This window comes from Myotis myotis, unplaced genomic scaffold (genome assembly GCF_014108235.1).
Source record: "Myotis myotis isolate mMyoMyo1 unplaced genomic scaffold, mMyoMyo1.p scaffold_m19_p_3, whole genome shotgun sequence".
NCBI lineage: Eukaryota > Metazoa > Chordata > Mammalia > Chiroptera > Vespertilionidae > Myotis > Myotis myotis.
In genome coordinates this window covers 193,288,458-193,306,900 of record NW_023416335.1, presented here as the reverse complement: position 1 = coordinate 193,306,900, position 18,443 = coordinate 193,288,458, and the positions used below count along the sequence as shown (strand labels likewise).

The following is an 18,443-nucleotide window of genomic DNA, read 5'->3' as shown; positions in this document are numbered from 1 at the left end:
CAATGACTTCCACATGAAGGAACAGGAAAGGTGTCCATCCTCTGACGTGATCACGGGGGTTTGGGTTTCTTTCCATGGTCAAGTGTACTTTAAAGGCTTTCCATGATGGGGTAAACTCCCAGACTCTGAAAGCTGGCCTTTTGTAATGATTAAGGAGGCATCATGGGGTTGGGCCATGTCTGTGATGGCTCACATGCTACTGCCACCATGCAAAAACAAAACTCACAAATATATTTAATCTCTGAACATCATATGTGCATTGGTCCATAATCCTTCCCTTCCAGGGGTAAATAAGAGAGAGAGATTCCCTATCCACACCTTTGTAAATGGCCTCTCTATTACTATTCCCAACCTAAATTTTCCTGATTTGAGTGTGTCATTTGTTTCTGATTCTCTGGAGTGGCTCCCATCATGCCGTTTTATTATTTGCTTTCTTTGTATGTATCTCTCTTGCCAGACAACCACGTGGTTTATTTCCTCTTGTCCTCAAATGTTAATTCAAAAGTAAGCCCACCCCATAAAGGCAGGGATTGGTGTCTGTTGTGTTTGTTTGATTCCCTACTCTATTCCCCTAGTTCTAGAATCTGAATGACACATAGTAGGTACTCAATAAAAAAAAATTTTGAATGAATAAATGACTCTAACATTGGGCAGACCTCAGCTTCCACCTTTCTGGGAAACCTTTCCCAATAACTTTATTCATTTATTAATTGATTAAAGAGCTATGAAGACAAGCTAAGGAACCTAAGTTCTAAATCTGGCTCTGAATCTCTAACCAAGGTAATCCCTCTATGGTGAAATGAGTTAACATCTGTTGAACCTATTTTGCATGGTAGTGTACAGGAAATAATGAGAGTAAAAGTGTTTTGAAAGCATACAGTCACACATGTGCAAAGGGTCCTTATTATTTGGTCCTTATATATTGGTTACAGTTATACCTTATTTGTACAGACACCTCTTATCTGGTTATCTCAGCTCCCACAACAGAGAGCTCAGGGGAAAAAAAGTATCTAGAACTCATAAAACCTGTTCCCTAATGTTATGTTAATGTACTTTAACCACAGCAGAATCCTTCAGACCCTCCTTCACTCTCTCTTTACCTAAAATTCTAACCAGCTTGTTTTTCTGTCTCCCAAACAGAAAAGCAAAACTGAAATAACAAAACTCAGAAAGGAAGCTAACCTGAGTCAAAAATTCAAGAAATCAAAGAGTGTGGTGCAAGCAACCCTTGAAGAAACATTAAAAAATAAAAAAGAAGTATGTTCTTAGTAATGCTCCTGAATCATCCAGAAAGCGTTACTATGCATTTATACAGGGAATATAAGCTGACCTATCCTACGTAATAAAAGCCTAATATGCAAACTGACCGAATGTCAGAACAATCAGTTGCTATGATGTCCACTGACCACTAGGGGGTAGATGCTCAATGCAGGAGCTGCCCCCAACCCACAGGCCCAGGCCAGCCAAGGTGGGTGCCAGCAGGAGCCCCCCATCACTCCACCAGTTTCCCCACAGATCGGCCCTGATCGCTGGCCAGACCTAGGGAACCTACCCTGCACAAATTTTGTGCACTTGGCCTCTAGTTATACATAAGAAAAGAGAGACTAGTATGAGAGATTTAGAAATTTGTCTATACAAAAAGATGTTGCTGAGAACATCAAGAACTAAACCACTAACCATAGTCCCCTTTCACTTTGGCTCAAGGTCAAATTTGCAGCCCAACTGCAGAAACTAGAGGGCCTTATGGTTTAAATATTTGTAGTCTATTTTTTTCTCCTAGTTTTGACATTCCATTTTAATTTCTGCTTTTCCTGTTTCTTATTGTTTAATTTATTATTTATATTATGCTGTTTTATTGTTTTTCTTGTAAGCCACCTCAGAAATTTTATGGAACAGAACAGGAAAATAAATAATTCAATACATACAACTTGTATACAGCTTAATGCTTTGCAAAAGCAGTCATTCAAAATAATGCATTTTCCACAAAGAAAAGATAATACTAAAAAAAGAGAGAGTATTTCTGAATTATGATTACATTTAGTACTTTTTTCCATCTTCTAATTCTAATCTGTATTATCTTTCCCATCTTTTAATTTCCACTGTAATCTTGTATAGTAGAAAGGGAATAAGGCTTTGTACATTAGTCACAGAAGTAATGATCTCATAAAAGTTAATGCCAAGGGTGAAGGATCAACAAAATACCTTGGACAACAGTTCTAAGTACTGTCCTGTCCTCCTTTTTTTCTTCTTTGTATGAAGTAATCATCCTTTGGAGGGTCTAAGTCAATTCTATGCCATTTGTGCTTCTCTACCCAACCAGAGAGAAGATCAATAAAACAAAATTCACCCCATGGCTCAAAGGCCCATATTATCTTGAGGCCTCACCTGTTATCATATTTTTCATTCTTCCTAATCTTCTAAGTAAGATTGTTTAAGTTGACCAAGAAGCTTAGAAAAGACTTGATTATCCTAAGCAGAAGTCAAACAAGGTGAAAACTGGCCTTCAGGGTTCTCCATTGCTGGGAAGCAGAGAAGTTCAGTCATATGTCCCTTGTTACAAAGCTAATAAATCACCAGTAGCTACTGTGCAACTACCAGACTTTACTTATTTGAGGGAAAGGGAGTTAGGATTTAATGTATGAATTTGGGGCAGGGCAACAAATATCAAGTCCATAACAATATGTAACTATTAAGGAGTTTGCATTTTATCTAAGAGAAATGTGGATCTATTTTACTATTTCAAGCATGCCAGTGATTTAATGAAATCTGCCTTTTAAAAACAGGCTACATTTTATAGAATGGATTAAAATACACAAAACTGGGGATAAGAAGATGTTTTAGTGGTTGGAAAAGTAATTCAGGTAAAAAATAATACAGCTCATATAGACCAGGATAATGGTTGTGAAGAGAAAAATTGTACCAGTTGTAGAGATGTTTGAGAGGTCAGTCAACTCAACAGCACTTAGTTATAATTTCTGGCTTGAGAAATTGAGAGCTAATGTTTATTGAAATTTTGGGTTACATGGGTGGGAACTGTGTTGTCCCCCAAAGGGAAATCTATATGGTCCTTTTGGTTCACACTGTAGTTCAGATTCTTTCAGGACAACTTCATGAAGATATTGAATGTATAGTTGGATATTTAGTTCTGAGAATCTAGATAGAAAATAATTCATAACTAAATTTTCATAATGCCCATGCTTAAAGCACAGAAATCATAATAGGTTTTTAAAATTTACAGTATAGTGAGTTACTTATTTAAGACTTACTGTAAAATATATTAAATGACACTAAGGACGAGACTTTATAATATCTGTTAATCTCTGCTTTTCTTCATTTTTCATCATTTTATAAGTGAAGGAAAACTGAGGTTAATGGACACAATATAGTCTGCCACAATCTAACAGAATTTAGTGGTGATAGAACTTAAACTCACTTCTTCATGTTTCTCTCTCAAGGTTCTAGCAAAAGTGCATTGGTGCCTTAGGATCTCAGGTTCATCATATGTCAAAAGGAGGTAGGCTATCCCTTCTAATTCAAGAGTTGGCGGCTAGATAACTATTATTTCTATAAGTAACCGACTTTAAAGACCCAAACTAACTCCACTTGCAATTCATAGAATCCCAAAGGTAGGAAAAATAGGGGTGGAGCAAGGACACCCAAGTTCCAGACCCAATTCTGACAGTAACTCAGTGTATGACCCAGTGAACATTTATCCTCTTTGTACCTATTTGTAATTGGAGATGAGAATTACTGAGATGCCTGCTTTCTCTCGGGCTATAAAACTAATACTAGAAAATTTACATTGATATTTAGGCACAGATGTGGAAGTAATTGCTTCCTCCTCTATGTTCCCTTTGCACTCTGAACATGTCTCTATTATTGTACCTGCCAGATTATGTCATAACTGTCAGTTTATATGTCTGTCTGCATGGCTAAACTAAGAGCCTCTCGAGGGTAGAAATTAGGTAAAATTCACCTTGGCATCTCTTAGTTTCTATAACATCATTTGACACATAGCAGGTGCTCAAGCAATGTTTTCTGAATGTTAAAAAAAAAAAAGAAATTTTTGAAAATTACTCAACAACAACAAAATCCTTAAGATGTTTGGCTTTGAGACATAAAAAACAAACAACAACAAACACAACCAAGACCTCAGATCCTCAAAGGAAAAAATTCAGTGTTAAAGCAGAGGGTCTCTAATGACCTTTCAGCACTCTGGAGACTGTTTCTCAAAATAAACTTGAGTTCTTAGGGACTTCCCAGTTTATGAGACAAACTAACAGTTTCTTATTTAATCTTTACAAAAACCCTTCAAATAAATATTATTATCCCCACTGGACATAAAAGGAACGTGAGTTGCAGAGAAGTTAAGTCACTTATATATGGACAGGGGAAGTCAGGAACTCGACAGCTACTGCTATGAAACTAGCAGGATAGTTATGTTTAATTAATTCATTAAACCACATTAACGGAGCAGAATGTACAAGGCAGATAGCTAAGTGCACTGGAGCATGAAAGATGATTCAGACACATCTTAAGGAATATCTTCCGTGTCTAAGCCATGGACACAGATAACCTGCAAGAAAGAGATTCAGTTTTATAGGAGTGCTGAAAAAAAGGGGGTATTAAAGAGAACTCGTTGGACAATGATGTTTGGTCTGGGGGTGGGCAGGAATGAGACTGGGGGAAGGACATTCATGCAAAGGGAACAACATGAGCAAAAGGAGAGAGGGTAATAGTCACATTAACAGGAAGAAAAGCACTGGTGAGAGAGGGCAAAGGAAAGAGAGGGAATGAGATAGAAATAGAATATTAGATATATTGATTTTAAGGTTCTGGTGAACATCTCAGTGGAAGTATCAATCAAGCAGTTGGAAATGCGGGCTGGAACTGAAACAGGAAATGATAGATAATATACTGTTACAAATCATCTTTACAGAGAGAGGAGAGAGAGAGAGAGAGAGAGAGAGAGAGAGAGAGAGAGAGAGAGAGAGAGAGGCCAAAGAAACATGGAGACAACATCCAAAATGTGGGAGAAGGGAGAGGAACCAAAGAAAGGGCGGTCCAGTAGTAGAAGCAGAACAACAGCAGGTAGTAGATCAGCAGCCCCTTCCTGGATATCAACTCTCAGAAGATGGAGGTTCTGTAAAGAAGGTGTAGGAAGTTAAGGAAGATGAAGACTAAGAAAAAGGCCATGAAATGTGGGAAGTAAGAAGTCACCTATGATATCCAAGGGAGCAGTTTTGGTCAAATTAGGGAGGGTGTGAAAGGATAAAAGGGAAATTAATGGGGTTGAGGAGTGAACTGGTCAAGCAGTGAGGATAAATTCAAGAACTTTAATGGAGGCTATGAGAAAATACAAAATACTTCCTAAGATCTCTTGACTCCTCTGGTTGTCTTTATAACCAATTGGCTGCTCAAAATGAGGGCTTCAGTTCATTCCATGGAATTGAACTGGACTAATTAATTATACACCCACTCACATCCTTTCCTTATAAGCGCCATGCTCCAGACAAATAACATTACACAGAAGATTTGATTTTTAAAACTTGGAGTGTGATTTGGAATTTTGTAGCAAGATGAGCACATCAAAGCAAACAGAGTCATACATAAGTGCCCCTTGAGAGGGTCTGCACTATCCTGGATGTGCTATCACTGTGCAAAGCCTGCTCTGATTCCCTCTTCAGTGCTGTTCCCTTGGTACTGAGGCAGCTATGAGGCCCATGATAACCTCTCCAATAATAGCTATTACTGCTGTCATCACTATTATAATTCTTCAACTTCACTGCCTACATTATGCACTAGACTTGCCTCTAAATAACTCTGGACTCTTTTCAATTTGAAGCCGCCTCAAAAACCAAAGACATGTCACCACAGAGTATATTCTGAAAGAAATTCTCTCAAAGGTTTCAAACGCCATTCAGATGATGGTAGCACCTTTGGAAAGAGAGTTCAACCTGCAGTGATTTCTGGGGGAAGCACACGTGCTTGTGCGTAAGCTCACATTTTTACCCTGGCTATTATGTGCTTCTATGTAATCCATCAGCATCTGGACTGCTCGCATTATACTACAAGTTCCCAAGTGCTGAGGTTCCTGCTTCAAAGACCAATACCCTCAAATTTAAAAAACAAACCACAAGGCAAACAGATTTAGCCAAATTGGTGACAAGAATGCCAAACTTAGAAGAGGCACACTCAGACTAATGTGTGGCCTTACACAAGTCATTCACCCTCTCTGGGGGTAAGTTTTGTCACTCATAAAGTGAGGGGTTGGGCTGAAGGACTACTAAGATGCCTTTATTCTGGAATGAAGATCTGGGAGAGGTTATAGCAGTCTGGGGAGCAGCCCCAGCCCTCCTAGAAATGGGGTGCCCCCTCCCCTGCTCCTGGAGGGCAAGGCGGGGTTTCCCAGCCTAAGAGAAAGCAGCCTCCTCCCCTCTGTGTGGGGCATTTGTTTGTCTTGTTCTTTGCTGCCCACCAAGCGAGCTGTTGAAAGGACAGCTATGGCCCCCTCAGCACCCCATCAGCATTATGTCTATGGGTGGGGCAAGGGTTCCTTACCCATTGTGTTGTTGGCTCGGGAACAGGCTGTGCGCTTCAGGATCTCATGCACCTAAAACGGATGAGAGCAGGGCTGTGAGGGCCTTGACCGCGTGCGTCACCACATGTGGGGGGCGGGCGGGGACCGGACGGCTAGACCTGTTTCCAGGGAGGGGGAAGCCAAGCATGTGCCAAGCTCATGGACTGCTTGTCAAACCCACTCAAACTTGAGTGCTTTGAGGAAACAAAGAATCAACACACACACACACACACACACACACACACACACACACACACACACACACACCCTTCGCCCCACCCTGAAAATTTTTTAAGAAAGGAAAGGCTGTAAGTTCAGTTACAGGAGGCAAGGAAAAGACATCAGGGAGACTGGACCCATAGCGCCCTCTGGAGGGATCGGGAGGAGGCGCCTGGTGGTGCACAGGATGCCCTGTCTGCCTTGGGGAAGAAAGACCAGGAGGAGGATGTCCTTCCTCTCCACCAGCCCTGATTAGTGCTATGCTGGGGGTCAGCACAGCACAGGGAGGCAGACAAATCCGGTTCTAATCCTGGTTCCTAGCAGAGGGGTCCTGAGCAGCTCCGTGAGGGTTCATTGCCTCCTCTGTAGTAGAGCTATGTCACAGCTGCTTTGAGGAACCATTTTCGCGTTTTGTAAACTCGAAAAGGGCCACCTATGTGTTGACCATTAGTACTATGATTCCTGTTTTTCTCCTGAGTCCTCAGCTTGCCTTCCCAACCAAAGCATATCAGACACTTTCTCAAAACTCCATGCCTCTGAGCACATCCTGGACACCCAGCGGGCTGCCTGCTCAGTGACTACTGCATGTCTAAATGGACCAACAAACCCTGGACTAGGGACTTGCAGGGGAGTCTCTCTCATGGGAGATAGGGGTGCTGAGTGTACCCCCAGCAGGGAAAACAGGGACACAGATGGCCAGGGTAAACCTGCTGGCCAATCACTACCCTTCAGTGTGTTCCAAGCCTGTGCCAGGCTATGAAAAGATGCCCAGCAAGGAAGTTTGCTCTGGGATAAATAGCTGGGCTGCTCAGATGCCCACAAAAAAGAAGCACAGAGAAGACATTTATAGATGTGGGTGAGGTCCCCAGGGCAGAGTAGACCCCAAGACAAAAATCAAGGCTCTTTCTTTTCTCACAGTGTAGGGTGGACTGGCAAAAGGGCAGGATGGGAAGGAAGAAGTTTCTAGAAGAGATGAATGGAAAATGTGTTATTCCATCACCATTCACACTCCCACATTCCAGCCACAGACCTAGAGGGAGCAGTAAATAAATAACTTCTAGCAGAATGGAGCCCAGGAATGTTTAATTCGTTTAAAATACAGTACAGCAATTCAACAGCAATAATAATTAAGAATAGCATTTATATGGCATTGTATTATTTTACAAGCACTTTGCAATTATCGGGTAATCTCCACAACACCCTGTAATTCCCTCGAAGACTTGAGATCCAAGCCTCAGGGAGATTTAAGTGGCTTCTAAGAGCATCAACCAAAAAAATGGGAAGTTTATGGTTTTTTCCATAAAAAGATGAAAGAAATCATATGCTTATTTTTTACTTTTTTTAAAAAAATGGTTTCTTGATTTTTAGAGAGAAATGAAGAGAAAAGGGAGAAACATTAATGTGAGAAGGGATCAAGCCCATTTCCCAAGCATGTGCCCTGATCAGGAATCGAACCAGCAACCATTTGGTGCAGGGGATGATGCCCAACCAACTGGGCCACACCAGCCAGGGCACATATGTCCATTTTAAACCTTCCTAAGACACTAGGGTAAGGGACCTGAAGTATTTTCTTGCCCATCCTGCAAAGAGTCATGGCCATGTTTTCAGCATGCCTTGGAAATGTGCTGAAGCTTCCTCTGATCACCTCTTTTTTTATCCTTATCACCCTATTGACTTGAAAGTTTTGCTGAGTATCTAACCCTTATTCCTCCTTCTGTTGAAACTTAAGTTCTTTCTTAGGGACCAATGGAAACACACCGCCATCGTTTCCTCTGTGGCATGAGTACGAGTCCAGCATTCCTTGGGCCCCTCTTTCCCTCCTCTGTTCATAAGCTGAATGTTCTCTAAATGGGTAGAGAATAAACTGATCAGTGAGTAAACCGATCACCCTACAACTCAGATTGGGGCCACAGGGGCATAGGCCATATGCAGATTTTCACTGGAATCAATCATCCTACAAAATTCAAAAGCTTGACTTCACTTTTTTTCATGCAAAAAGACTGTAGAAGAACAGTATAGTCATGAATTTTGGCTTTCTATTGAATGAGTTGGTAATTTTATTCTTGGACAAACTGGTGAGTTCTTACATTCCCTGTGACAGGAATGCAAGGGCTTCCTTGGGGGTGAAAGAAAGAAGCACAGTGGCCCAGCCATGAGTTCTCATTTGTACACTAATGATCTGTTTGAATTTTTTTCAACTCATTGCTTCTCAGGGCCTCAGTTTCCTCAACTGTAAAACAAGGGGGCTCCCTGACTACCTGAAAGTATCCACCAGCTCTGAGAGTCCCTGTTTTTGTGATTCCAAGAAGGGTATAAGTGGAGAACTGTAATGAGAAAACACTCCTCTTAACCCTGAGTGAGGACAATTTTCTGCTTTTTTATTGAATTTATCCAGGTGATATTGGTTAATAAAATTATATAGATTTCAGGTGTACAATTCTATAACACATCATCTGTATATTGTACTGTGTGTTCACCACCCCAAGTCAATTATCCTTCTATTACCATTTATACTCCCTTTACCCTCTTATACCTCCCCCATCTCCCTTCCCCTCTCTGGTAATCATCACACTGTTGTGTGTATCTATGAGTTGGGTTTTTTGTTGTTTGTTTGTTTTTATTTAACCTCTTCACCTTTTTCACCCAACCCCCTATTTCCCTCCCCTTAGACAACTGTTAGTCCACTCTCTTTTGCTACTGGGATTAGAAAGCATCTGCACATTTCTCTCAGTTGCTAGACAACTCTAAGCAAATGACAATGGGAGGTAGCAGGAAGGGCAAGAGGATGTCCTGCCAAACTGGGTACTTGGTCTTCCCCCACCCCTTCCTGGGCCCACCACACCTGGTTGAGCACTTGGTTAGCCTGCTTACTCACAATTCGACTACGGGTGGCATTGTCAAAGAAGGTGTCCTTATCCTGGATGTTGTACCTGGAGATACCAAGAAAGCAGAAGGTCAACTCATTTTAGTAACCTTGTCCTGAGACCATTTCACCCGGGCCCAGAGCAAACTTTTAAAAAGCACCATAGTAAGATGTGTAAGAGACACACACACTCACACAAACTCACGTTTATACTCTTTTTCAGTGACTCTGAAAACTTATCATAGAGATTTATCACAGAGAAAATAAATTTAACAGAAGAAACAAGTTTCATAGATAAAAATGTTCATCACAAAGTTACTTTCAATAAGGTTATGGAGATACGATGCCAATTCCAAAATCTATATGATAAATTATCATGTAGCCATTGAAAATTATGATTACTGAAACTTTATAAATAGAAAATTTTCAGACTATCATTGAAAAACATTATACTATAAAGTTTTAAAAATAAAGGAATGTTAAAAGGATTCCTGTGTGTGGACAAAGAGAGTATAAGCACACAAAGCAAAAAGAGTATAGTTTCAGGGTGTTGGAATTATAACTCTTTGTTTTTCAGAGTCATTTAATGTTGTCACTATATCATATTAGTTAGATACCAGAGTCCTAATTACCAAGGCCTGTATCTGTTCTAACCTTCAAATATTGGCCTTTCACTCAAAAAATAAAAATCCCAGCTGTGTAGAGTTACTGTGCTTGAGTCACTGTGCCAGAGGACACACAGATGCATGAGACATGCTCCCAGCCCCCACGAGCCCAGACACTGGGGTAGGTATGTTTCCAAACAACTAGACATGCAAAATAGACATGATAATATGTAGACCATTGCTATGAGAAGTCTGAGGATGGAGCCCATATTCTGGTTGGAAAGATCAGAGAATTCTTCAAGAACATGGTGTTTAGGAACTGGACTTGAAGGATCACAGAAGATGAATGAATGGGGCTGTGTGAGAGGGGCAGTTCAATGCCAGGGCTGGTATGAAGGAAGGCCCAGGGAAGGGGAAGCACAGAAGAAACACAGAGCACAAAAAGGACAGCAGGCCAGGAGTCAGCATGCCAGTTCCAGGTCAGCCCCTTACGGCTGTATAATCTTGGACAGAACCTGGACCTTGATTTCCTCTCTATAATAAAGGGATACATGTGGATGGCCACCTCACAAGAGGTTGTAATATTGTGATTTATAATAAATACATAGTTTGGTCTTCATCATAGATCCTGGCTCATCACTTCCAAAACCTTGGCATTTTCTGCGCAATCAGAGCAATTTTTGTCATAAAATTTTGTCTCTGTCCTCAGTTCTTGAAATCACCTCAGAGCCATAAAGGTGAAATGGGTGTTTGTTATTCATAATAAGTCCTTCCTACCACAATGAGGTGACTTTTGGAAAGCACCTTAGGAAGGAGGCTGGTTTCTAAGGGAACCAACATGAATAGAGAGTGGGAGCTTTCAGTGCCACCCCCTGATTTCCTGGGAGGGGGGAGGGGCTAGAGGTTGAATCAGTCATCAAAGATCAATGAGTTAATTAACCATGCTTATATAATGAAGCTTCCATAAAAACCCAAAAGGAAGGGTTTCAGAGAGCTCCCATGTGGGAAGACCAGAGTTCTCCCACACGCCACCTGGCAGGTTCCAACACAAAGGCAAAAATTCCTTTGTTTGGGATCTCACCATCTGATTGTTGATTTCTATCTTTTGTAATAACCTGGCAATCTAGTGAGTAAACTGTTTTCCTGAGGTTTGTAAGCTTCTCTCGCAAATTAATCGAAACCACAGAGGGGGACATGGGAACCTTTGATTTATAGTTAGTCAGTTAGAAGCACAGGTAACAACCTGAACTTGTAATTGGCATCAGAAGTGGGGTGGGGTCTTGTAGGACTGAGCTGTCAACCTGGGAAATCTGATACTATCTCCAGGTAGATAGTATCAGAATTGGGTTCAATTGTAAGACATCCAGCTAGTGTTGGAAAATTTCTTGGTCATCTGGAAAAACCCACACACACATTGGAATTGGTGACCAGAATTAATACCAGAACCATTGAGGAGGAAATTCAATGAGGTAACATATGCAAAAGAACAGCATATATATATGTGTATAGAATCATTATCGAATATGGCAAAGATGGGTACGATATACTATCCAATAGCCAGCAGAAACACAGCTCCCATAAATAACATCTCCTCAAAAGAGACAGGTCCTCATATCTTTTCTGCCTTTCCATGCCTCTTCCTTTCCCTCTCTTGCTCGATTCTCTTATCTTATCAGCAGCAAAAGTCACACAATAGTCTTGTTTTCTCACCAGCCCCTAAAACAGAACAAATGCTGGGCTGTTGCATCTGCCACTTTCCAACCATTTCTTCCCCATCCAAAGTTTTTCCAACTGGCCATCCCTGTGAAGAGCTGTTATCCCCTCACCCAGGGTTGGGTGTGGGAAGCAGGTCTCTGCAGAGTCAATACATTTATGAATAGGCAGCTGAAAATACAGAAATCCAAAAGCTTCATCCACCTTCTCACTGATTTATCACAGAAGTTAAAATCCTATCAGACTGGGAACTGAGCAGAATGGTTTCCCCACAGAATGTAAACAGGTATCTGAATCCCAAGTTTATAATTGTCTGCTCCCTGATTCTCCATCCATCATGAAAAGTGACTGAAATGTCAGGCTTCCCCCAAAGCCACTGGACAAATATTCAGGATATAAAATCAATGTAAATTCAGGAGTTATTTGTGATAATCTCACTTACAGAAGGAGATGCAGAAAATATTTCACCAGGAGAGTATACTTCCTCCCCCCTCTCCCAGGCATGGGACATTCTCTCTATGACTGAGTGGTGTTTGATTTTCTTGCCCATCCTCCCTCAGATCCCTACCCCTGAAGTTCTATTACTCACAGGTACATTTTCTCCCTGGAGAATGGGTAGGATAGGTTTTTCATCCTGTTGTTACTATGCTCTGGAACTCTGGGCTTCAGGGGTGAGCTCAGCTTCTGCAGAATCTCGTTGAACTTCTTTGCAATGCAGCCTTCTGTTTTGATCTCATACATCTATGAAAGGCAAAGTCATAGGTCTGAAAGGAGGCCATAAACAACATTCAGAGAAGAGTGACTTACCAACCAAAGCTGCACAGGGTCCAGATCTCTGCAGGGGACCACTCTGGGGACAGAGGAGACTGGGAAAAACAAGAAGTAGGGTCCTTCCCTTTCCCTGTTGGTTTCACAAGGACATAGGCTCTGGACTCCCTCTAATTATTTGTGTGAGTAGAGGTGACCAATGTAAAGGACTGAGCGAAGAGTCCAAACTTTCTATATGACTTTGTTATAGCACCATCAGAGAAATGGAAAACCTACTATGTGACAGTCACCATCCTAAAGCATTTTATATAAATTAGTTTCAATGCACATAGCAACCCAGTTAGACAGACAATACTAGTCTCATATTATAATGAGAAAATTAAGGCTCAGAAAGGTGAGATGAGTCAGCAAAGGTCACACAGACAGTTGCTGGGTGGCAGCTTGGATTTAACTCATGTCAACCTAATCCAAAGTCTACTCCACAACTACACTATGCCCCTACGTGATCACATAGCAACACTTTGTTCCTCTTAGGAACCATTTGATAAATGAGTCTGCCCTCAAAGTAGTAAACATCTAATAAGTATCTGCCTCGAGTAAGGCATAGATTAGTGCAAGATAATCATTAATATTCATAGTCCATATAGCTTTTTATAATGCACAGAATGCTTTTGCATGCATTATAACTTTTGATCTTTCTAACTTACAGTTATAGTCACTGAGACATAGTGCGATGAATTAATGATGGCCACAAGTTTTTTACACAAATTCTCCTTTCAAAGGGTGGCATCTCTGTTCCCACCCTCTTAAGCCTGGATGGGCTCTGTAGCTGCTTGACCAGTGCAGCAGAAGTGACACTATGCCATTTTCATCTTTTAGGAAGATGGGCAGCTCTGCCTTGGTCTCTCAAAGCCCTTGGCCACCTGGAGGAAGTCTGCGGAAAGGTGCTGAGAGAACTCAGGAAGGGAAAGAACTAGGCTGAGCTCAGCATCTCGGCTGCCCGCCAAGCATCAGGCATGTGAGGGAAGCCTTATAGGACTCTCCTGTCCAGCTCAACCCCAAGCCAAATACCACCAAGTGACCTCAGTCAACACCACATGGAGCAGAAGAATCCCCCAACCTAGCTCTACTCAAGTTTCTGACCAAAAACTTATAAGATAGAGTAAAATGAGTATGTTTTAAGTTACTAAGTTCGGGCTAATTCGTCATGCTGCAATAGATAATTAGAACAAGAGCCAACATCCAGATCTTCTGACTTGAAAGCTGGTCTTCTTCTCTCTAGTGATATCCTCAAGTTGCTTAAATCTAGACAGGCAGTAAAACACGTACAGAATACATATAAGATAGAAGGAGATAAAAGCCACAAAAGACATGCAAAATGCTTTGAGGGTTCAAAGGAAGGAGACAGCACATCCAGTTGAGAGATCAGAAGAAAGTTACATAGAGGGAGCAGTATCTCTATTGGACTTTAACAGAAAGGTAACCCTCTTTTGTTATCATTTTGTTCTTTAATAAAATTATGATAAGTTGGGCGATATAAAGAACCACCCTTATTTAACAACTGAAACATAACCAAAGTTCATTTCTTCTAATAAATTTTCTATGCATTTTGATTTAATTTCTGTTATAAAATTAAAACAGTCATAGTAAACAAACCATAGAAGTATGTTAACTAAATGTTGTTTCCTTTCTCTTCCAGCTCAATCCTCTCCAGAAGCAATCTCTATTAGCAATTTGAGTATGTTTTATTCTGACTCTTTCAGAAATACATTTATGACTAAATTTTGTTCTAAACTGTGATTATATTTCACATTTTCTATAATTAGCAATAGTTCACAGATATATATCTTTCCAGATCAGTTCATGTAGAGCTACCTTAATGAATATATAATACTAGAGGCCCAGTGCACTGCCCTCCCCTGCCTTCCTCTGGGATCAGACCTAAACTGGCAGTCGGACATCCCTCTCACAATCCAGGACTGCTGGTTCCCAACCGCTTGCCTGCCTGCCTGATTGACCCTAACCGCTTCTGCCTGCCAGCCTGATCACCCCCTATCTACTCCCTGCCAGCCTGATCAACACCTAACTGCTCCCCTGCCAGCCCAATTGCCTCCCACTGCCCTCCCCTGCCAGCCCAGTTGTCCCTAACTGCCCTCCCCTGCAGGCCTGGTCACCCCCAACTGTTCTCCCCTGCTGGCCTGATTTCCCACAACTGCCCTCCCCTGCCAGCCATCCTGTGGCTGTGGGCACTGCCATCTCTGAGGGAGGGGCAATCAATTAGCACATTTCCTCCTTATTGGCTGTGGGTGCTGCCATATGTGAGGGTGGGGCAGTCAATTAGCATATTCCCTCCTTACTGGTTGTGGGTGCCGCCACCTTTGTGACAGTGTTAGGGTCAATTAGCATATTCTCTCTTTATTAGATAGGATTACACAGTAGACATGAATCCTAATTTGTTTAGTCATTTCCCTAGTGATTGGCATATATTTTATTTTCTTCACATACTTTAGCTTACTTGTCCATATTTCTATTAACATGGCCTTATAAACACTTTTCATTAATAAGGCTTGAACAGATATTGGCAGATATTCCAGGCAAAAAAAAAAAAAAAGTAGGAAAGTTCAAGTTGGGTTTAAGAAGGATTAAATGCCCTAGTTTCTTTGGAGGATGAGGTTCTGATAGGGACATAGTGACAGTGCTCATCAGAGAAGAGCAGGTTGAGAATCTGTTGCATAAGGCAATGGGAAGTCAGTGAAGGGTCTGAACAATGACAAAACCAGACTGAAGTTGTATAGGAAGAAGAAGGATGAGCCAGATTTCTGAAACAAGAGATTGTTTTATTTCTAGAAGCACATACCATTTAGATACCATTTAGTAAGCATCTCTTGTGTGCCTGGCTCTTGATATACTTTAACATTAATTTGAAAGTTATGCTGCAAAGCCAAGAGGAGTTAAGTATCTCAGTCAAAGATAGTACGATCCAGATAATAATTGCTGGAGCATTGGAACCCCCAGCAAAGCCTGTTTTTTAACTGCTTTACTCTCCTGCTTCATTTGTTAAAACATGAGTTATTGTGGGGGGGGAAAAAATCAGAAAGATGACCTCCTCACACTGCTTCAGCACACATCACATAGGACATTTAGGACAGGTTCTGACCCAGCACAGGCCTGAACTGAAACTGCTATGATGTGTTAATCATACCCATAACCACATGCCTTTAAATGGTGTGTGCATGGAAATTAAGGTTTCAGAGCAGGAGGGAAGCTGATAGACTCTGTCTTCCAGATGGCCTTGGAATAACAGACTTGGACTCACCAAGGGTATTTCTTCTTTGTCCACTTCTCTCTATTTCTACCTCTAGTTTCCTAGTCTAAAGAGCCTTCAACTACAGCAAGAACTGGTATCCCCATAGCTTCTCTTGCTTAGAGTTGTTAGATCTAACAAATGAAAATACAAGATGTCCAGCCAGGTTGGGTGTGACTCAGTGGTTGAGCATTGACTTATGAACCAGGATGTCATGGTTTGATTCCTGGTTGGGGCATATGCCCAAGTTGCAGGCTCAGTTCCCAGTGGGGGCCATACAGGAGGCAGCCAATCGATGATTCTCTCTCATCATTGATGTTTCTATCACTCTCTCCCTCTCCCTTCCTCTATGAAATCAATAAAAATATTTTTTTAAATACAAGATGTCCACTTAAATTTGAATTTCAAATAAACAAAAAATAATTTTTTAGTATAAGTATATCCCAAGCTATATTTGAGATATACTTACACTTTAAAATTATACTTATAGTAGAGGCCCCCTCAGCCCAGCCTGCACCCTCTCCAATCTGGGACTCCTTGGGGGATATCTGACTGCCGGTTTAGGCCCAATCTCAGGGATTGGGCCTAAACCGGCAGTCAGACATCCCTCTCACAATCCAGGACTGCTGGCTCCTAACTGCTCACTTGCCTGCCAGTCTGATCACCCTTAACTGCCCCTCTGCCGGCCTGGTTGCCCCCAACTGACCCCCCCCCACTGGCCTGGTCGCCCCTAATTGCCCCCCCACCTGCCTGGTCACCCCTTACTGGCCCCCCTGCCAGCCTGGTTGCCCATGCAACCTGCTGTTTGGTTGTCCATCCAGTTGTTTCAGTCATGACAGCCCCTGGATTTTTATATATTAGGATAAGAAAACAATTTTTTATATATTTTATATATTTTTATTGATTTCAGGGAGGAAGGGGAAGGGAGAGAGAGATAGAAACATCAGTGATAAGAGAGAATCATTGATCAGCTGCCTCCTGCATGCCTCCCCACCAAGGACCGAGCTCACAACCCAGGCAGGTACTCCAACCATGGCCTCCTGGTTCATAGTTCAACACTCACCACTGAGCCACACCAACCGGACAACAATAATTTTTAGTATAAGTATTGTATAGTATATTGGGACACATTTATACTAAACAAGTATTCATTATATATCCAAAATTTGAGTGTAACTAGGCGTCTGTATTTTATTCTGGCAACTCTGTTATCCACCTCTAATTCATTCCCCATATTGGAGCCAGAGTGATGTTTCTGAAGCAAATATCTGATTGTGTCACCTGCCTGGGAAAAAGTCTCCAACAATTACCCATTGCTTTTATGATAAAGACAAAAATTGTTAACATAGCCCATGGGATTCTCTAGAAGTCTCCACATCGTATTTCAAATGCCTCTCCTTTGTAGTACTTATCACAGTTGTAACTTTACATTTATTTGAGTGATTATTTGATTAATGTCCAGCTGCCCCACCAAACCATAATCTCTATAAAGGCAGGATACTGTTCAAACTATTCCCTATCTTTGCATAAATGAATGAATGAATGAATGGTAAATCTCTGGGGAAGCAGCATTGATTACACCAATTGCTGCCACGGAAGGAGCCCAGGCTAGGTAACACCCAAAAGGTAAGAGATCTTGATAGAAACAAGCCAGGCTGGAGGAAAAAAAGCCTAAAGCCTAAAGCCTCTGTCTGGCTGAAAGGCTTCCCTTCCTGTCCTCATTGACCACAAAGGCACTCAGGAACCCAGCCCTGGCAAGGCCAGAAATGCCGGTATTCAGTCATTTTAGATTAATAACCCAATAATTGTCTCAGGGCCTGTTTCTGGCAGAAGGGTAGCTAAGAACTTATAAGCAGTCCTTGACCCTCATCTTGGCAGTGTATCTGGAAGAGTTCACTTAGAGAAAGAGGCTAAAGGACGTAGGCACCTGACGTATGACTTTAGACGGACCAGGAATGGGACCAGCACAAATGTTGACTGTTTCTTGATGGGGTTGTATTGGAAATCACTGAAAGTAATATTGTCTGCCTTTGGGAAAAATGTAGAAGGTGTAAAAGGCCAGTGTCCCACCAGAAACTTCAAGGTAACATCTGCTCCATAGCCCTGACCAAAACCCTACATAAACATGACCAGGCTGAAACACCATGCTGACTTATGTCAGAAAGAGATTTCCCAGACTTCAGGGACTTTGGGAAGATAAAGCCAGACACATACCCACTATAAAACATAGGTGGGTGGCACCCTGGTACAATACCATGTACACTAGGCTTGGAGGACAAAGGACCTGCTTCCTACTCCACTGGGTTTTTGCACGTGTTGCATCTATTCCTGGAACTTCTCCCCTCCTTTTCAACCTGGATTACTCCTCCTTCTCTTTCACCACTAGGCTCA

At 41.6% G+C, this 18,443-nt stretch overlaps 1 protein-coding gene across 1 annotated transcript in view; it reads right to left on the bottom strand.

The window, feature by feature from the left end:
- The window catches only part of ANO2 (anoctamin 2), a 162,925-nt gene that overhangs the window by 68,317 nt on the left and 76,165 nt on the right, over window positions 1-18,443 (bottom strand). The window contains exons 5-7 of the mRNA XM_036299040.1: window positions 12,570-12,721; window positions 9,675-9,729; window positions 6,562-6,613 (exon numbers count right to left, since the gene is read on the bottom strand). Coding sequence (XP_036154933.1) covers window positions 6,562-6,613; window positions 9,675-9,729; window positions 12,570-12,721 — 259 coding nt within the window. The remainder of the gene's footprint in view (window positions 1-6,561; window positions 6,614-9,674; window positions 9,730-12,569; window positions 12,722-18,443) is intronic.